Raw genomic sequence first — 22002 nt, forward strand, 5'->3', positions numbered from 1 at the left:
TTCCTTCCCTGTGTCCAGAGAGGATGGGAAATATGGTGACTCAAAAACTGTCTCTCAGGGGAGCAGACCTGGATCTTCTCTGTGGTTCCTTATGTATTACTTTTCTGGAAAAGGAAAGGAGTGCTCTTGTGTGTTGCTGGGGAAATATGGATGGCGAGGAGAAAATGAACAGATCCTTGGGGATTTTCAGTCTAAGGCTGAAGTGGAGTCTTCTGTATTTGGTGACATAAATTAAACTTGGCCATTTGTCTTCTGCACTTATTCTGCTATTAACTCCTCATCTCCCTGTGTGCATAAGAGTCTCCTGTGGCAGCGAACCTTCTCTCCCTACTGTATTGCATAGTTTACTGGTAGTGAGGCAAAACAGTTGAGCAGATTTGGGAGTCTGGCAGGAGCATGCTGTCAGGCATGTGTTGAGAACGGAGCAGGAGACATGGCCAGGAGGAGATTGCTGGGAAAGGTAGGCTGGCCAAGGGAATGACACTGAAAAGGCTTGCAGCTTCTCCCCAGCTCCAAAAGTAAACATGAGAGAGCCAGGAGCTGGCTTCTGAGAGGTGCTGAGCGTATCCTGGTGCCTCTCAGCAGGACCCCTCTGGCAGCTCCTGCCCCATCTGCCCTGCTGCGAGAGGAGAGGGAGCCAAGCAAAGAGTGGGCAGAGGGGAGTGCTGACCCACCGAACTCCTCTGCTGCTCCCCCAAGTTGTGCTGTGGTGTTCCCTTGACAAAGCACTCTACTCAGCCCATCAGGGACAACCCATCCCTTCAGGAACTGCTCTAGGACTATTGTCACTTGAAATAAAATACTGCTTCAAAACAAGCACTTTGTGGAGAATTTTTATATTGAACTGAGCCCCTGAAGACAAGATTACATGTACATTATACTTTATAAAAATGTCTACTTGACTGTAACCATGTTACTTCAAATAATGTTGGCATTTGTCGGCATTAGGAAAATAACGCTCTATTGGATTGTTTATTGTGCATTTTCATCTGCTTCCACTTTGTTTTGTCTTTTCCATTTTCCCTCACCTTTGTCTCAGAACTTTCCTATTTTACCTTCATTTGGTCTGCATGTGTTTTCCTTCTTTTTATCTTTCCCACATTTCAGACAGCCATCCAGTATTACTGGATGTCTCATCTGCTTTTGATGTCTCATCTGCTTTTGAACCATGGGGAAGTCCACTGGATGGCATAAGCCCAGAAGTCAGGAATCCTTGTTGTTTGGGCTTGCATTTGTTTCTCCTCCCACTCCCTGCCACCGCCTTTGCTAGTGACTTCCTTTCTGTGTCTTGGTGTCCTTGTCAGATGGCAATGAGAATATTTATTCATCTATATAAAATACATTGAGATTGGGGCTGGGGGGGAGGGGGATACATTTCACAAGTGCGAACAATGTATTTTTGTTTGAGATGATCATTTTCTTGCCCAGCTTTTTAAACTTTCTCAATAATAACATTTATTTAAGCCATGGAGAAAAGATCCCATAAAAGGCAATTGATTCTGGTGGTGCTAGACTGAGCCCTAGGTTATCTGTGTTCTCGTCAGTGTGCTTTTGAGTAGTACACCTGTGTTCATTTGGAAATTATACCTGAAATTTTAACATCTGAGTGAGGCATCCTTATCTCATTTAGTTGGTTTGTACTTTTCCTAGTATAATTTGTCATAAGCATTCTGACTAAATTTGAAGTTGGTGATCGTTTGTTACTGCCTGAGAGCAATGTATTTTCTGGACAAATAAATTCTTTCTTTCATTCCTTTCTCTGAGGAAGAATTGTATATGCTGCATAGGTTTTTGTTTGGGTGCTGAGGAGGTGTTTTTTCGTTAGACATATATTGCTATATGGCTACATGGGAGAAGGCAAGATTAGAAAAGTGCTTCTTGAATTTTGAGCAGAAGGCATGAAATTTGCAATTGTTTTGAGTTCCTATGAAAGTTCATTTATAGCCTTGGACTGTGAAACCTCTATTACCTGATAAATAAGTCTTGCCTATTACTAGAAAGGTCATTTATGGAATCAGGTCACTGCCCACCAGGATGGACTCTAGGGTCCCTGTGCCTGTTAAAAACAGTCAGAAGCAGGAAGTAGAAATCTAATGCAAGTGTCTGCTAAAAGCACTAAATCTTTCCTCAAAAATAAAGGGAGGAATTCCTGAAGATTTTATTATTACTTTGTATTCTGTTCTCCTCCTATGGGGTCTCAAGCCTAAAGCAATTGTGGTTTTCCTTCTGTTGGAAAAACTGGATGGATGCTGTTGGTTTGCTCAATCACTGCATTTCTGACCTAGTAAGAAAGTTCATTGTTTTGCTAGCTTTAAAGCTGTGTATTTCTCACAAATGGAGAGCTGTGTTTCTAAATGAATGCTTATTTAAATATAGGTCTGTTATCCAAAGGCTGGCATTCAGAGATTTCAGACCTCTTACAGAGAAACTAAATATAATGCTTCTTTTACATTTGGAAACATTAAGAGTTAGTGATAGTGTCACAGTCTACTGGTATGTAAAGTTGCTTTGTCTTGCAGCTGTTGCGTAACTATGACTATAGCATGTATCTTTATAAAAGTGTACGGTTTGGATTATAAGTTTGAAAATCTGGATGACTGTAAAGGTTTGGTTTTCAGTTGTAATGTAATTTAAAATTATATAGGAAGTATCCACTGTAGCACTTCTGGCTTTTAAAGTCTGGGTTTTGGGGTTTTTTTTTTTGGCGGTTGTTTTAGCAAATATGCAAGTAAAGATGTGAAATGTAGCCAACAAAGAAAAAGTGAGAGATTTAGGCTTTGTTTCTTTTTTTTATAAAAACTGAATGAAATCTGTTTCTGTTAAACTCAATATATTCCCCCCCCCATTTGTTTGTTTATTTATTTCAGGAATTTGAAGCCTTTCAAATGTTTGTGGAAAATCGACTTCCATTTGATATTGTTATTGATGGACTCAATGTTTCCCACATAAAACCCAGAAAGATGCAGTGTGAAAATGTAAGTGCTGGTTAAATATTCATTAAGAGTTTTGTGTATGCTTAGGCTGATCGTAAAACAATTAGTGCCTCATTATTACTTATCCTCTTGAGAAACTGATCAAACATTTTTGTAGCACATGTTACAATGAAGTTCAAAGCATTATTTAGACTTCACAAACTAAAAATGATCAGTGTGAAGATGGTTCTTCTTACATATTTGACTGTATTAGCTGTAAAAAAATCATACCTAAATTTCCCCGTGTATGCAGTGCTCATAGTTACAGCTAAGTTATTGATAATAACATTATTAGGACATATGTTGTGTGAGTGGGTATGTTTTCATAATAATAGGGATTTTCTGAAACAGAGTGAATCTACCATATAGAAAATTTAGTCTAATATAGTTAACGCTGGTAAGAGTTGTTCTTAAGATAACCCCTTAGTTCAAACCACATCCTGTACAAGTTTAAACTTTATTTCACTTCCTATTGCCTTAAGCATTTGAGTCCTGTTCTTACATGGGCAGCTCAAACTGGCTTCAGTTCTTTCCACTTGGTGATTTTTAGAAGAATAATCCTGCTTTTTTACTGATACTTATTTTTTAGAATTCTTGGCACTCCCCTTTAGCATTTCACTGAGAAATGGCTTAAGGGTTTTTTTTGTCAATCAAATATTTACTTTAAATTAGGAATAACGAAGTAGCAGCTCACATGTATTCCAAAACCAGAATTTAAATTTTCACACTCTTGAAATTAAAACTAAGTTATAAATGAGCTTGATAATAAAGGAAGTAATTTACTTCTAGTAATTACAAGAAATATGTTTCTGTTCTAAGAACTACTTTAAAACTATTCTTAAGAAGCAGGATATGCTTTCATATACGTAGATAAAAGCAGCTGAGCTAGGGAGGTTAGATAAACTTGCTGAAAGATGTTTGTTTGAGAGCTGCACTGAAGTTTCATGAGATACTGGCTCACGAAGAGGGTACTTTCCTTACTATGAAAGCAGAAAAGGAAGTTTGCAAGTTGTTTGCATCGTATCAGGGAGAAAGTGTTGATTATCTGAGAAGAATCCCAGGCAGCATGTAGTGGCACAGTGTTTTAAGACTTAGAAAGACAGATCTATGCTGCCAAAGAAGGGGAAAAGAACCTCCTTCCTCAGTGCATGCCTGTCCCAGTGTGGGAACTCTGAACAGGATTCTGAATCTTCTGTAAAAGCTGGAAGCAATGGAGGAAAGAGCCAGCCTGGTTTTGCAGGATAATTACTGCCGATTTCTGATCAGAAATCTTACTACGAGGTATTAGCATGCTGAGCAGCATAAACTGCCTTTGAATTCCTCCTTAGCTTCTGCCATGTCGGAAGGACTTTTGGATCCCTGATGCCAGGGAGCTCCAGAAGGACCGTATGGAGGCATCAACTTTCCATTTAGGTTGTTACATATAGATACAGGTCAGATCTCTCTTGAATCCCAGGTATTTACAAATTAGGAGTATTTTTAGAAAGATCTGTCTTTCCTTCCTGCACAACAGAACAGTAACTTGGGCTCACCCCATCTTACCTCCAGAGGAAGATTCTCTTAGCTAAAATTTACTTGTTTGATGAGCTATATTGCTATTAATTATTATTGCATTTTGTCATGCACAAAAAGATGTTAATCACTGGAGCTTCTGCCAGCTAGTCTTTTGCCGCTCATGTTATCTGTATCCTGTTTTTGAGAGTGTGGAGTCATTATATGAGATAGGATAGACATGCTCATTACTCCTGCCTTATACCTGTAGATATTCACTGGCTGGATAGTACCTTTTTTGGCATGGGAAGTTGTGTACATGCATTCTAAGCAGCAAAATAGCTCCTTCACTGGCCAAAAGAAATACTCTTCTAGACATATGAACTACTAAAGACTCTTTCCTATATTGAGCTTGTCTATTCATTGAGATAGTTTTAAATTATTTTTTATGATAGATGTCTTTATACATGATTACAGTATTAACTATTGAGTTTACAGTTTTTTTCCAACTGGAAACACTGTTTAAATGTGAGATCATGCTGGATGCTAGCGTATCCTGGTTTATTTCTTCATGACTCTGAACTCTTGTCTCGTTACATGTCAGGAAAGGACTGTGTCTTTGTTCTTCTTTTGGATACTTCTGACAAGAAGCATGTATTCTTGTTTTCTTACTCTTTTTTTCAAGACTGCTAAAAACAAAGAAAAAAACCCCCAAACCCGCAAAGCACAGCAATCCTTTCTTCTGTCTCCAAACTTTTCTTCCAGATGAGGGAAGGGAAGGCCACAGGAATCTCTGCATGTGTTGCTTTTCAGGTTACTGGTGTTGCTGCCAAGTAGTCCCCCATCTGTGAATGCTGACCTCTCTGAACACTGTAGTCTGCCCTTTGAGGGCTGACTCTGCCACAGAACATCCTCTTTTGGAGGCTGCTATCCTCACACCAGAGGCAGCTGAATGGAAAATGTGGAGTGGCAGGTCCAGGGCATTCACAGCCTGCATTATTAAACTCTTCAACCTACATAGGGAAGCAGAACTGAGAGGATGGAGAGGAGAAATAAATGCAAGAGAAGTTGGCAGCAGAGCACGAAGGATGGAAAAAAGCTAAGAGTCAAACTGGCTGGCTAGGACAGCATGACTGTCCCATTTTGAAGAAGAGGGGCATGCTGTAACTCGCTAGTGACCTCTTATGTTCGACTTGAGAGATGATAATAAAGAAGCAGTATTTCCAAGGACCTGTGTTAAAAACTGCCCCACCCGTGTTTTACTTGTCAAAAAGCTAAATTATTTTAAGTTTCTAGGTGGGAGTCAGTCTATGCTCTTTTCAAGGGTTCATTACTGCAGCTGTTAGCCCAGTCAGGATATTGTTTTATAAACTTTTCTATTCCAGTGTATAGCTTAGTATGCAGCGATTGGTTGAAGGAGAAAATGAGATTGTTGCTCTCCATTTATAACACACTGTAAGTGTTACTGTGTGCACATCGTTAGGTTTTTTGGACCATGTCCCTTAATGTGCTTTAGAGAGAATAGCAAAATAAAGGGCATTGTTAAACACAGGAGAAGGCCTAAGATTTATGTGACAATAATATGGTAATTAATGCATTCTAGTCTTTATTTAAATTCAACAAAAAATACTGTTCCATGAATGGTTTGATTGGTTTGGAATGTAAATTTACATTTTGGAATGGTTTGATTTAGCTTTAAGAACTGTGACTGTTTTGCTGAAGACCAACTCTAGCTAACTCTTAGTCATATGATTAAAATAAGAAAACATTGAAAAAATATTCCTTTCTTTTTTCAAACATCCTAGTGTTTTTAATTCCATTTAGGTATTCCTTAGGCATCTTGGGAAGGGGCTGGGTTGTGTGGACAAGGCACAAGTACCTTGAGGGATGAGAAGAGAGGGGAAAAAAAGCAGAAGTTGAAGGAATGATTTTTACTCATTTAATCCCCAAAGTGTTCTGACATTCTGGAAAACTAGATATGTGACTTCCAGTAGCCCCAGGCAACTTCAGTTCTCACAGCCAGCACTTACTTAGCAGATCATCATGAATATTATTGACTTGGCAGATTTACAGGAATATTCTGTGGCAATTTCTCTAGTATATATGACACTTTCGGTTTGTAATTACAGTCCCCTTTTTTTCCAGGTTGGTTTTATACTAGGTCTCTTTCCTGGTACAAATCACCATGTGGCTGCATCAATTACTGACAAAAAGGAGAGGTAGCACAAGGGTGAGAACAAAGATTTTTGAGGGCTAGGGAATGGTGAGATCATCTGTTCTGAAGGCACTGCACATGCAGTGACTGTAAAACTGCAACACTGGACATTAGCCAGCGCCTCTTTTCAACCCTTTGCTTCCTTACTGCAGCATTTTAAATTAGACATTAAAGTTGACTCCTAATTAAAAGATATTATAGAATGGAAATTATTTTTGCTATATAATCCAGATAATAGAAACAAACTCCCATAAAGTCTAAAATCATTCAGTCTTGTCTTTTTCCATTTTTTTGTGCATGATGCGCCTTGTTTAAGACTGTACCTGATGCGTATTTGCCTTGATGAGTCAGTCACTGTTTGTACTGCAAACATGGTAGTTTATAAACTGAGATATCCTTGCAGTTTAACTTAGCAAAGTTGATTCAGGCTGTATCATGACGTTCAGTTAATCCTTTCCTCAGCTGTATCTAATTACATAAATCCTTAGCTAGCACAATGACATTTGGTACTCTCTGTCCTCTGCTGCCATAACTCCCTGTAGTGCTCCCACCTTTCACCTTGTAAAGGTCAAGAAAGGGAATTTCCACATGCTAATTGTCCGGTTCTCTTATTAAACACAAATTGTTACATAATTCTTAAATGTATTTTTCCTGTTTAGCACTACTTTCTGTAGGAGTATTCCTTGGAAGTGAGGGGGAGTCCAAGTGCAAGCAGGATATCTAGGCTCTGGAGCATCTTGCTTTGCTTGCGGGAGAGGAGTGAAGGAACTACAATGAGCTGTGCTCCAGCTACCCCTAGTCTGTAAAGGGCCAGGGTGGGGGGCGAGAGAGGGGTGAGGGAGCACGATCAGCAAGCACTATTTAAAGAGTACTTCACTATTTTTAATTTACATTGAGACTGGTATATTGTAAATGAGGTATGCAGCCAGCTCCTTTTTTAGCTGTTCCCATCTGGTGTTAGACGTAACAATATAGATTTCAAATGTGCGTTGGATCAAAGCTAACTCACAGTTCCCTTCTTCAAACAGTCTGGCAGTTGGGGTCAACTCTGCCCTAATTTTACCCTCTCTAATCTCTGTATTAAACTCAGCCATCTAAAAGATTGGTAAAATAGTTCCAGATTGAGTTCCGTAAGGCTGACAGTGCACAAAGGAATAGTTTTTGCTCTTGGCGGATAGTTCAAAGTGGTTGCTCCCAAACTTAATCAGCATTTCTATAAATGGACTACATAAGTTCATATAATTCCCACGTAAATTACAGTAGGCCTGTACTACAGCTGACAAGACAGATCCTTGCTGTTCCCCTCCCATCCCATCCCATCCCAGTCTGGTGGCAGCAGCTGGCATGCCACCCCTACCACACCTCCCGCTTGCAGCAGCAGTCAGCTTCTGCCAACAAAGCCACCAGACCTGCCCTCTTGCACTTCTCACAAGCTGCCACTTCTCACAGGCTGTGACTGCTGTAGATGGGGGTGCTCTGTGACAGGCAGAGGGGACAGGACATGCCTTGCAGCTATTTCTTGTCTCTTTGAGGGGAAAAGCAGCAGACTTGTTGAGTGGAGGCTGCTCTCTGGAGAAGAGTTCTTTGACTAAATGAATTGTGTGGTCGCAAGTAGCATAGTAATCATGTGTGAACAGATTATTGCATTTTGGTTTTCCACATGTTAAATATTTTTAAAATAATATTTATCAAGGGGATTCAAAGTTTAAAACTAATATTATAGTTTTATTTAGTTCTAGTGGTTCTGTAGTAGTTATTCCTGGACTCCCTGCCTACTTTAGCAGTATGGAAAAGAGGTTGCAGCCTTGAAGGGAAAGCCGGGAGTAAGAAGAAAGTTTCATCAGGACAGGGGAGAAAACCGGGATGTAGGATACTAGTCTACAGGAAAATGGTGAATGATCTTGTTAAATTTTTGAAAAAAGCCCAACTGTGGCCACAGAACTGAAGAAACTTGATGAATTACGCTTTGTAAATTCAGCTCAGAACCATCGTTTTGGTATGCACTTTATTCACATTTTCAAGGCTTGTTTTCCAAGTATAAAGACAAATATCAAGACAAAAATAATAACTCTTCAAATGAAGGTAAAGTTAAAAAAGAGGAAAAAGAAACCCAAAAACAGGGCACCTATGACCCATCATTCTCTTGGCTTAGTAACCCAAATCAATTTTGATGCATGATTTTGTATCTTTGAAATCTCTTCTCTTGTGCCTATAAATCCTCTATGATGACAAAAGGGGAAAACAAAAGTATTGGAGCTTATAGTGTTTGGGGAAAATAGTAAAACTTTCTCTCCCAAGTCCTGCGTAGTAAAAATTATCTTGAGGCCATGAAACACACAGAGAAATTAACACCTGTGCATACATATATAGTTGACAAATACACGTACTAGTCTGCTCAGGTTTTCATGTGGTAATTTTTCCCAGTTTTCAAGTCTGTCTTAATTGTGCAGCATGCATATGAGAGATCAACTGCACAATTAGTGAGACAGTGATACTTGATACAAAATATGAGTTCTACTGTATGAGCTGTCCTGCAAAACAAGCAGTTATTAATAAATTTGACCCCAAAAAAGTCATGCATGGAAAAGAATTTTTTCTTCTTTGACTCATTTGGTAGCATCTGTGATTTGTTCAAGTACTTTACTGTCTGTAAATGAAGCAAGAATTAAGTAGATCCATGAGTCATTCTCTGTTCAGAATCAATACATCCAACAGAGGTCTTATTTGTCATCCTGTGACAGTTCATCAATTCTTCCTCCCACTAACTCTTGTCTTACCACTCAACAAAGCAGTCAGACGTGTTTGTTCATTTGCTCCCAGCCTTTTCCATCTCTTTTTTTTTTTTTTGCATTTGCACGATAACGAAACATTTGCCCTATTGCTCAAGATTGGAGAGATTTCTGTCTTTGCAACATGTGTTTCATTCTTTAGACCTGTACTTTCCCTTAAGTATTGCACAAATCGTAAAGATGAACATTTTTGGTGTTTTCACTGAAAATCACTTTCAGCCTCTGTGTAATGTGATCTTAGAAGAGAAAGGAGCTCGAGCACTAAGGGGTACCCTTGAAACTTCACCTATTTTTAGTGTTAGAGATGTGTGACTGGAACATTCAGCATTGCGTTCATCTCTCATCAATTAATTTCTGGGATTCCTTGAGTATCTCAGCAGGTGGACTGAGTCAAGTTCTTCTCTGAAGCCACACATAAGCGATTGATACTGATATGCTGAAATCTTCACCCTCCCCTCCTATCTTGGGGCCATCCTAAAACAGAATAGATCAAGCTCAAAAATTTTGGTCACCAGATCCAGAAGAGCAAGGCTGTTAAGCTTCTCAGGAGAGGTGAAGGAGACTAGATTCATTTGCCTGTGAAACCTAGGGGAAAGGCCTGGCCTGCAAGTCTTCCTTCTCTCCTTGCAGTTCTTCTGGAACCTGGCAGTTTCCATTTGTGGCTAAAAGAGAAATAAAAGGGCATTTAATATATTCAGCTTTGTATACCAGTACACAGTAAGTGAAGGTGTATTGGACATGTGTGTGTCAGAGGTTCTAGAAGTACTCCTGCAAGTGGTTGGCATGTATGCTTCCACCAAGGAAACACATGTGTTGATTACATACCTTGAGCCACCAAGTTTGGCTCTTCCCATAGGGGTATGCTCCAACATCCTTTGCTGCTTCTGCAGCACTGGGAGGGCAGAGTAGGAGGTAGACAGGACTTCTTAAGAAAGGAAATACAAAGTCAGACTGGCTAGCTGTGAATACAGGGAAACATTCTCAAAACTTTTAACTTCCCAACATTGTGAAATGGGGGGAGGAGGCTGGCAGGATTCCCTGACTAAATGCCTCAATAGTCGACTCTAAGCAACTATTTTTCCTTTCAGACGTTTCCAGTCTGATTTTGCATTTCCCGGTGAGAGGAATAGAGCAGCAGAAACTGAGCAGGTTAAAAAATCTGACTATCAGGCATTTTGACAACTTCTCCCTGTCGTTTTCTCCCAAAGTCAGATACTTCCTGGTGTTGCCTCCCCTTACTATTTGCAACCTCTGTTGCTGGCTATAAAACTGAATAAAAACCATGTGATTAAATTACTGATCTCTATCAGTTTCTGTCTGGTATTTATAATTTCTACCTTTGTATTTGGCAATAGCAGCAAATCAAAAGTTAATGTAAGTACAGGAGCACCCAAGCACTCCTTTTTTATGAGGGGAATTGCATCATATCTTTCGTAACGAGAACTCTTCTAATCACTAGGAATATAAGCTTGAAATTCAGCAGAGCAGAATGAACGTGCCTTGATGATTCATGTCCCAGTGAACTCGGTAACTGTAGCAACAGGTTGTTTGTTGTATGTTGTAGAGAAGCCCTGCTAAAATCTGGGTGATGAAGTCAAATGAAGGTATCTTCTGGACTGGATGAGTTTCAGTCTTGCTGTTTTCACTTCTCCCTTAGAAACCACAAGATGAGTTTTCTTTGGGCAGCCCGACTGATTCACCTAATCATGGAATTGTTACCAGTGTGGCAGTAAGAGGTGTGCTGGGCCTCCACATCGGAACCCGGTCTTTAGGGAACTGAACTGCTTCTTTAGAAGTGATTCTTGTATGGAAAGTCTCCATAATAATGAGAGGCTATAGTGCTATTAAGATATGGGAAGCAGGCCAGAAAATGTGAAAGTTGGGTACTATAGGCCGATTCTGTGTGAGAATAAATATTTAATTTGAGCCTGAGAAATGCTTGGGTTTAGTGTTGTCTTAAAGGTAATATAAATAAAATCGTCAGAACAACGATTGCATTCATTCATGTGCATCTGGATTTATTTATATATTTTGAAAAGCAATCATTTTTTGGTTCACACTTGGCTTGTACATCTGACATGCTATTTTTAGTAGGAAAGAAAACATTTGGAAGCTGTGTTATCTGAAGGAGAAAAGGTACAATGAAACAAAAGCCTAAACTGCATTTGGATTTATTTATGAAGTTATGAAAGCCTAAATTTTTTGAACAGTAGATTATTCCCAGGCATTTCAGTATATTGACATGCTGATTAATGATCCAACGATCCATTAAGCTGCATTTGTTTTTTCTCTAGTTGCATTCTACTTGTAGAGCAAGAGTGGAAGAGACATTTATATATAGGTAATTAAATATAGGTAATTAAATATATTTAAATTGAGGTTATAAAATTATTATAACCTGCAGTGAAGTTTAAAACCAAAGTTAAAGTAATTTTATTTTTTTTAATCTTAGACTCATAGAAAGTCAAGTACAATTGTCCATGCTTTTAATCACAAGTACAAATGTCCACAGCTCTTCATAAACTGATTGTTTCCTGTTGTCTGGAACATGGAAATAGGAACTCCTATTTGAATCTAGGAGACAAGTTTCACCGGAATTAAAATTCCATGCTGGGAACACGATCACGCTGGCAGTATGCTTGCTTAAAACCAATTCACAAGAATTCCTGTTTCAAACTGAACTTCTGAAAAATTCTAAGAACTCTTAATTCTTATCCAAAATACTGTTGCCCATTACAGGTGACCTTTTGCATCAAACACTTATTATGAAAACCTCACCTTTGTCCAGTATTGATTTGGTACATCAGATGCAGAGGTGACAGGCAAGAAGCTATCCCTATTCTATCTTTTACTTATTTTATTTAAGGGTATATTTGTGCAGTTCCTCTAAACAAGGGAGGGGGAAGGAGGCAGGGCAAAACCAAGTCAAAATAAAATAGTCCCCAGGCTAATTCAGACTTACGCCTTTATCTGTGGTGTGAATCTAAATTACATCAAATTGGATTAAACTAATATGTTTATGTGTGCTAATATAAAGAGATCTCATTCAAATACCTGTCACTTCTCTGTAGGCTACCACCAGGACCGTGCCATAAGTGGAGTCAATTTCTAGAAGTGATAAGAAACTTTTTTATCCTCTTAAAAAGAGGAAAAACAGCTATTAAAAAGATAAGAGCATTTGTATTGTTTCAGACCAAAGTATCTATCTAACCTGTCTAATCAAGACAGTGATCAGAAGTGGACTAGGAGTGCAAGAACAAGGCAAGTTTGGAGGGATGATTCCAGTTTTTATAGTCTCCCAGATTTTGTTACTGATTTAGGAACTTCTGGATGAAGAAGTTGCATCCTGACTAGCAAGTTTAATTGCCATTGATGGAGTTTTCTTTGATAAATTTATTTAATTACCTCCCCAACTTATTTTTGCCTTTGGTTTTCAAACCATCCTGTGGCAGTGAGTCCCACAATTACATAGGATATAATGCATGTGCTTTTGTTTGTTTTAAACCTGCTGTCTGTTAATTTTGTATGATGGCCTCTGCTGCTTGTGCTGAGAAATGGTGAGTAGTCCCCATTTGCACTTTCCAACTAACTTGCCATTTTACAGACCTTCTCAAATAACTAGCATATATTCTTCTTATAAATTATCTGGAATAAAAAATTGCATACAATTTTGCAAGATAGGTATCGCGCAGATTTTTGTTTCTTTTTCATTTTTAACTATGTTTTCTTGATAGGGTCTTTGTTCTACCTGGGTGTGTATGATGACACCCTGATAGGGCTACTATTGGGCTAAAGAGTAAACCCTTCAAACTGGACTCGGGAGACCAGCATTTTATTGTGTAATGGTTGATCTTCTGTTTGACTGTGAGCAACTCCGTTTGAAGTATCCTGGTCTTGCAGGTTACTTGTAGTTAATATAACAAGCTAAAGTTTCCTGTGGATTTTTCACTATTTTTGAAAATACATTCTTATTTGTCATAGAATGAAAATTCCTAATAAGCTTTTTTTTCCTTATTTAAGTGCAAGAGATGGGATGAATATACGGTTTTAAATAAAATTGAAAATTAATTGCACCTCAGGAAGGTTTGGGAGTTTGTGTGTGCCACTGCAGCAATCCAGTGCAGTCTCCCATGGATGATGTGTGGTGTGCCAGTGCTGTGGTAAATTACAACATAGCAACAGAGATAGTAGGAGCAGGGAACAGTGATTTGGCATCATCTGTCTAACTCCCCACCACCAATGCAATCGAAACATGGTCTGGAATAGTAGAAAATGTGAAATGCCTAGAAGCCTTGCAAGCATGTCTGTTAATGGTCATAATCAGACCTGATCTATCCATACAAAACATAATTAAGCTATTATCATACATGCTGGGACTTGTAAATTATTTTGTTGCTTGGTATCATGTGAGGAACAGGACTGATGTGGTAAGAATACCAGTACCAAGAACATAATGAGAAAGCTATGGCTACCTTTGCTGCTGCTGTTCTTCAAATTTTCAGGAAAAAAAACCAACCCACCGCCTGATTTCTGGCACAGGCAATGCTAATCTACATGGGTTCTTCCTCTGTCATATAGAATGAACTCTGGGAAATACGGGGATTTTTGAGGCTGCTTCTAGGAGAAAAGTCATAGCAACATGACCCAAGCTGAAATAAACTGCAGAGGAGGTCCTGAGTTGCAGGATCTCCTGAAAAGGAGCCTTGTATCTGCTGGGTCACCTCATATGCACGTCATGCTAGTGTAGCAGATCAATGGCTTACTGCTGCGGAGGTCGATCTTGTGTATAAGGTCATCCCTATCTCCGTGTGTAAAGCAAGAGAACTTTGCTTAGGACTTGCGGAAACTCTCTAAACACTTTTCCTTATTTGCTTCTTAACCTGATATCCCCTGTTCTTACATTATTTTACGACTTTTTAGATCATCTGGCTTGTATTTTTCTAAATGATAGAGAATGAACTGAAAATTTAGAACTGTATTTATGTATTTACTTATTAGTAGCCATGGTGCTAACTGTTATACAACAGAAATCTTCACTCCCCATCCTCCAAGAAAGATGCCTACCCCAAGATCTTAAAAATTAGTCATTGAAAAACATTAGATGAAGAAATAACCTTATAAAGCATCATTTGTGTTAGAGTTCTCCTTTTTATGTGCATCTCCATCAAGTAAACATTCATATTCTCTATTCTATAAATATTATTTCCTAAATATGATCCCAAAAAATTACATTTTAAGTCACTTCAAATGCTTAATCTCTGGCATTGTACTTACTGCCCTGTCTCATTGTTAGGAAACCTTCCTCTTCTTAAGAAATTCTCTATTTCAAATCATTTACATATTTCATACTAATCTTTACAAGTATCTACTGGTTTTTCCTTTCCAGCCAGAGATACTAGCTTGTGATGCTGTTTCTTCCTGATTTATTATTCACCAGTCAGTTCTTCAATGATCCGAATAGTTCTTTTCACAGTTCTAGCTGGAAACATGCATTGAAGTGATAATGAGTCAGGTGAGTCAGAAGCTAAAAAGGTTGTCAAAATTATGTAAACATAATATACTCTATTTTCCAACCAATTTTATGAAGTATTAACTGATACTTCTGTCTAATTTTTCCAAATCATTTCTACCATTTCCAGCTGCTGCACTGTCCTATCCTTGCACAATGTTGCCTGTAGTGACTGCTAAAACTGGACCTGTGCTTCTATCATTTTGACAATACCAACTTACCTCTTACGTAAATCAGGAAATATTAGTGAAGCTTATGGCTGTCCTCATCATTGTCCAGCATTCATCCATTTACCTGCTCACTTCTGTGATCACCAAAAAGGAAACAGTGAGTTGGCAGAAATATTTCTTCTGCCTCTAATATTTTGAATCTTTTTGAGTCTTGAGCTTTTAAGGAGTCATGTTGACATGGCTCCATGAGCAAGCTGTGTACATTGTGTGCCATAAGCTCTCTAACATAAGTTAAAAGCCAGTTCAGTTCCACTGGTTCTGTGGAGTTGTTCCTGACTTACATGGTATACCAGTGTGGGAAGATCAGCCTTGCTGATGCCTTCTCTCCTTGTTTATTTCCTAATTGTGGGATATTTGGGTAAACTAGGTAGTGCTTACACTATATGCTGAAAAAAAAAGTAGAAGTATGATGCAGGTGCTTGTTAGAGCCGTGGTTCATTGGAATTTGAGCTTCTACATTCAATGCAAGTTTGAGGAAAGCTCAGTGGAAGATAGGTATTCTCTGAATACGACCTATACTACTACCTGATGGATTGATTGATTGATAGGAATGTTCTTCCACCATAGCCCTAAGTTGCCACACGTTTGAGTAAATAACGTAGTAGTAAGAGAGCTGCAAGCAGGTAGTCATAGAGCAGAACCAGTCAGTCTTAATGATGTAGATTTACCCTGCTCCTTATTAGGAGTAGTTATCCTGGGCTTGTCTAATGTTTATGTCGCAACGCTGCTTTCAGCATCTGAAGTAATTTACATTATATCCCTGTAAAACATTGCACTGTACTGTTTAAATCCATTTATGTATGACAGCCCTAAGTCTCAAAGGAAGTGGCTTAAATAAAAGAATTGGAGGCTTTTGACATTTTCACTTCTCATTGATATGTATGTATCTTCATACTTTAATGCCTTGCAGAGTGAAAAGCTCTAACTTTCCATTGAATGGGCATCCCCAAATGGGCTTTCAGAAATACAAATGCTATAGGTTAGGGACTTCTTTTTTCTCATCCCACTCATTTTCATTTCCACAAGCCCATTCACTCTGCCAGACTAGCTAACATAATCAGTAATATGACACAGAGTTTTAACCCTTCGCTATGTGATAAATTTGGTAAACAAAATACTTCTGAAACTATAGCTCCCACTTGCATTTGGGCACTGCTTTTGGTCCTGGGTGCTCTAGGAGTTGTTAGGTGGGTATCTGCATTCTTTCCATGGAAAGGGACAAAGGAGGGAAAGATGCAACAGAACTCCTCAAATGTGTTGGCTGGTATAGTCCTATACAGATACCTGGAAACCATAATGCTGAGTCTCTAAATGAAAATTTGCTTAAAAAAGATAGATCATTTTATTAAATAGGGGGTGGGTGGTTCTTATCTGGCTTCTGTTGTCCGAGCCGTTCTGGTGGTCATATTTTCATATTCTGAAGCTTATTTCTCTTGACTACAGGGGCAAAAAATTACGAAGTAGACAAAGATTTTCATATAACCAGTTGTTCCCAGGAGGTGGAGCTTTTAGACAAATGCCAAATATCATCCATAATTAATTTGTAGGAGCTGATAATATTATCTGTTTGTCAAATTGCTGTATCTTATCTCCTGAGTTAAAGAAAAATACTTTAGACAGTGGCCTGCCCAGTGTCCAGCTATTGAGTATTGCAGACTGTTATCAATAAACTTACATTAAAAGCACTGAAGTAAATTAGATCTTGTGGATTGTAGCTATTGTGGGGGGCTTTCAGACCTTCACTGCCTAGGGTCTCCAGGCATCGATATTGCCTGCAGTGTTACTAATAGTAAAATGGCATGAGTCTGCAGTGATGTACAATCAAAGATAATGACTGTGTTAAGAAAAATAATGCTGACCCTTAGTTTACATTCACTTGTGATAACACTCTGCATCAGATTTTTGCTGGTTATGCAGGAACAGTATGTTACTTACCAGGGTGTGCAACCTTGACCCAAATGAGACAGTTGAACCTCTGCCTCAGGGGGCTGGCATGCAAGGTGTACTGGTGTATATGAAAGTCCCCTAAGTTTTCTCCAGCCTGGTAAATACCAGTTACGCTCTTACCAGTATTAAACAGATTCCTTCCTTGGTTCCTCCTTGCTGAAAGCCTTGGTGCATGGTCTACCTGGGGCAGGTGGGCCTGACTGACCACACAGCTGCTGCTCCACCTCAAACCTTTGTGCTTTAGTTTGCTTCTGCTGGTTTTTGTCCTGTTGAAGAAGAACATTTTATATATTCTCTTTCATATTAAACAAATTTTTCATCTTTCTGACCTTCAAAGAGAAATCACACTCACTTGAGTCGTGTTTGTTAATGTATTTATTTGTGTTAAGAACTGCAAAATTGTTCTTATTGGAACAATTGTTTTTGAAGGTAACCTCTTTATCTCTGACTAGTAATCTGTAGCAGGCAACTGGAAAATAGTACTAATGAGAAACAGAAGAAAAGCAGTGTGAAAATTGTGTTATAAATGTTTGCTGCATGTTGTAGTCCAATTCTTTTTTTTGACTGCAAGCAATCAATTTACTGATGGGTTTCCTTGGTTATCATATCATTCTACCTGGACAATAAGCCTGTTGACCTGCGAGGATAGAAATATTCTTTATTTTGAAGTTTTTGTGGAACTATCAAGTTTATTAAAACATAGGATGTTGCTGCAGAAGCATAGGTTTAATGTGCCTTGAACAGCATCATGCCTGTACCTTCTATAAGAGTGATCTCCCCAGCTGCTGTGGCACCTTTCCTCAAAGAATAAAAGTACCGTCTGGGACTTTTTGAACCACAGATTGGAGAAGGGGAAAACACTTAACATCAGACTAGGTCAGTGACGCTGTGCAGACATCTGCATAGGACAGTGGTGAGAGCTAAAATATTGGTATCTTTTAAACTGTCAGTTTCAGTCTTATAAAGCCGATTTCAGTCCTGCACCAAGTTATTTCCTATCTATGGAAAGGATCAGTCAAGCTTGTGCTTTCATTTTCATAACACCCCATCACCACTGCTGCCACCACCACCCAGAGATCCTGCTCACATTGTGGATTTTCAGTACTTAAATATCACTTCTGAGCCACACTGTGAAAATCTAAGACTGGCACAGCTGCATTTAGTTCACAAATGTTCCTTTCTAATAGCTAGCTTTTTACATTCTTTCTAAAATGAGAAATGATAAGAGAAACTCTCTTATGGCCTTAAGTCATTGTATACAGCTGCTACAATAATCATAGAAATGCAAGAGTACCAATGTAATGGCAAAGACTGTATTTACAGTGAAAGATGGCAGACTCCTGAAGCTGTGACTTCAGCTGGGACAATTATTCCATTTACAGTCAGTGGCTCTGATAGGTAGTTTCATTTCTGAAGCCTATACAAAAATAAGTAAAACCTCATACCTTTCCATTTTTATGTAACTTGCTTCATCACGAAAATAAAGATGATATACATAGTACTTGGTGCAATGAAGCAACACATAGTGATCAGTAAGAAAATACTGTTGAAGAAACAGCAGTGCAGGCAGAAAGAATTCAAGGATGAGAACAAAGGATCATATTGCTATGTGGAAATGCACAGGTAACACTTCATGTCCTTTCAGCTTTTACATATTTATTTTCCTACTCTTGTATAGTCACGGATAGACAGAATCACCTAGCTCATCTCCTTGGTGTGGAGGGTTGAGACTGATAACTCTTTTTAATACTTTGTAAATCTCCAGGTTTTGGTACAAAACAGTAAGTGCTCAGGAGAGATCTGGATTAAAAAAAAAAAAATCTATGTAAGATGCCCCATATGTATTGTCAAGATCTTGGTATTTATCCTTTGTTGCAAGAAAGAAGATGAGTAAGAGGAGAGATGAAAGTATACAATGGTGTCAGCTATGTAGAAAAAATATATCGGAGAAGATCAGAAAAAGAGAAATATCTTTGCCCTTTTACATGACTCAAGAAAGGAGGACATTTAGAAAATTGAAATTCATGAAAGGAAACATTTTACTGCCAGTCCATAATTAAAATACAAAACTTATAGCTGCTAGGACTGGGCTATAGTTAATTGTGAATTGAACATTTCCGAGTTGCTGCCTTATCAAAATGCTACTTTGGATTTCAGATTCATCCTTTCTCTTCCATCTTTATGCCTACTTCATAATTGCTGAGCCAACATCAAAGGGTCTGCTTGCATGTTTAAACCAACATTAAATTTTTTGTAAGTGGTTGGGAAAGAAAATGGTATTGTAGCTGGTTAACAAAACTTTTGGATTGAGCAATTTGACTGGCACTGCAGTGACTTACAAAATTCAACTTCCAAAAATGCCGTTATGCAACTGAAGAATGTTTGTTTATCTACGTATTTCTTGAATTGTTGTAAGAGTCAGAAAAAAATGCCTGCTTTTCTCTTTTGCAATTTATACTATAAAATAATTTTTCTTTCTTTTATTCATGGTTGACCTTTATTCATCTAAGATCATGATGATGAAAATACTACCATTCAAAAGGAGTGACATTCAAAAAGTGTGAGCAAGAACGGTCACACTAAAAGGTTTGTGAGGTGTAAGGTCTGACAAAGTGGCTGAGATCTTTTAAAAGTGACAATCCATTCTTGAAAAGCCAGACTCCAAAAAGCTAGTGTCTCCTTCATCTGATGATCCCGCTCCTGCCTCCCCATCCTTCATGTCATACACACAATTTAAATTCTGTGTAGTAAGTTGTGTATATATTTCTTCGGTCCCTGCATGCATCCCGCCTTGATTCTGTTAATTCGCCTAGGAAATACTTCTTCACTGTCCATCAAATCACTACTTGTCGTGCCTTTTGGGAATAAGAGCAGGATATGGCTGTAATTAGATTATATATTAGAAAATATCAATTTCAAAACCTTTTTTTCTTACATGCCTCTCTGCTGGGAAGGATAGGGACCTATCCCTGTCTTCACGTTGCATAGGAGAAATTCGTAACAGTCTTTCCAAACCTAAAGTTAATTTACACAGGTTGGTTTGTATAGCGCTGTTCTCTGAGCTGGTCAGTACAATAAAAAGCAGGGGTGGTTCTTCAAGCTTGTTTGAAATTGGAATTTTTACCTATAGTTTATAATATAGCAGAATATAATGTCAGAGCCTAATTACACACATATTACTTCTACATTCAGAACTGTTTCAAAGATTATTTTGAGCAGGTTCCACCTTCAGTTGAAATCAAGTAGAGTTGTAATTAAAGATATCTCTGTTACTGGCATAATAGCCAGGGTACCATGAATACAGGAAAGCAGAAATCATGCTATTGCTTCGGTACCTGAGCTGAATCTGTTTACGGTTACTCTGCTTTACTCTCCCCACTACCCAGCATTCAAGAGGGTTCATTAGCTTGGACGCAGTCCATGGAGTATCGTTGCAGTCAATTTTGACCTGGAAGTAATATGTCTACATTTATCCAGTGCTGCACTTCAGTCAGATCCTCCGGTCAGTGAGAACACTGGACTGTGCAGGCGCACCGGGTGTCTTAGTTCACAGTCAGTTTGGACCTGGCTACAAAAGCATCCTCAGGATGCCTCTGAATACAAACTTACTTGCAAACAGCAGAGCTATATTTAGGCATCACCTCATCTGAGCAAACTGAGGCTACCGTACCATCCTCAATTGGATGAGGCAAACTGAGGATACCGTACCATCCTCAATATTAAATGAACTTGGGTATCTTTGCTTCTATGGTTTGGTTTTCCTGCTCAATCCATAATCTGCCTTTGATTGATAGCGTTGACAGTGAAGTCAAGAGCAAAAGCTGGCATCTAAAAATGAACTGCAAATTTTAATGACCTGTGATAGGGAGTTAAGACATATTTCTAGTGAATGCATCAAGAGAGGATAAGTCAATTCTAGGTGTGGAGTCAATGTAGACAGGTTAAAACATGTTAAATATTGTGTGATTGCTGTCATTGATGTGTGAAATGCTGCTACTTCATGGTTTTGCATGATGATGTGCATGTTGCATCAATCTAAATAGTACTACTGTAACACAGGGTACAAATATTCCCAACAATATTGTTTCTGCAGTATTGCAGAGATCCCCAATGTCGTAAGGGATAATTCCCAAAAGTTAGCTGTTGGCTGTCTCAAGAGCATAAAGGAAACCAGGCTGATTAAGCTTAGTGACTGTTACTTACTCATCCGTTACTGCTTTCCCTTCTAAGTAGTTATCCTGTTGCTAGTCAGGGGCAGATAACCTGTAGGGGATCAAGAAATGTGTACGCTGCCCCTGCATTTGCGTAAAGAGGACTTTGCAACATCTTACACTGTGTCATCAGTAATCATGTAGAGAATATAGGAAGCAGCTTCCATTGTGTTTGGTGCTGTGATAACGGTATTGAATCTGCTTTGGTGAAATTACCAGGCTCAGTGAGAAAGTCCAGCCTTTCTTGCGAGCAGCACCCTTGCCTTCTCTGGGTAACTGGCCATGCCGTGGGAGAAAACTCCCGCTTCCCATTGTGTCTCTCTCTCCTGTGCGTGGTACTAAAGTACACGGGGTTTTTGAGCTTCTTTGTCTACAATATGTAAAAAGGGAACTAAAAATTATGAAACTGTAAGTCAAATAAATGTGATGGTGCGAATTGATTCCTTGCTAACCTTTGGAGAGAATGCTCGTGCTCAGCCCCACCTGACAGTGTACTTATGGCAGCTCTGTACCTGTGGTCAGCCTTGGGGTTTCCTCTGCAGTTTCACAGCTACAGTGTTGGGTGGGAGGCCACACTAACAGGTGAAAATAACAATAATAGAGCAATTTGTTGCTGTTACTAGCAGATATCTGATTGT

At 38.8% G+C, this 22002-nt stretch overlaps 1 protein-coding gene across 4 annotated transcripts in view; it reads left to right on the plus strand.

Annotated features, from left to right (window-relative positions):
- Positions 1 to 22002, plus strand: part of PRORP (protein only RNase P catalytic subunit) — a 54024-nt gene that overhangs the window by 22660 nt on the left and 9362 nt on the right. For all 4 annotated transcript variants that reach the window (XR_012775931.1, XM_075503132.1, XM_075503133.1 and 1 more), the window contains exon 5: positions 2868 to 2975. Coding sequence is in view for 3 of the 4 variants with exons in the window: in XM_075503132.1 (XP_075359247.1) it covers positions 2868 to 2975 (108 nt within the window). In the remaining variant the exon portion in view is untranslated. The remainder of the gene's footprint in view (positions 1 to 2867; positions 2976 to 22002) is intronic.

This window comes from Mycteria americana, chromosome 5 (genome assembly GCF_035582795.1).
Source record: "Mycteria americana isolate JAX WOST 10 ecotype Jacksonville Zoo and Gardens chromosome 5, USCA_MyAme_1.0, whole genome shotgun sequence".
NCBI classification, from domain to species: domain Eukaryota; kingdom Metazoa; phylum Chordata; class Aves; order Ciconiiformes; family Ciconiidae; genus Mycteria; species Mycteria americana.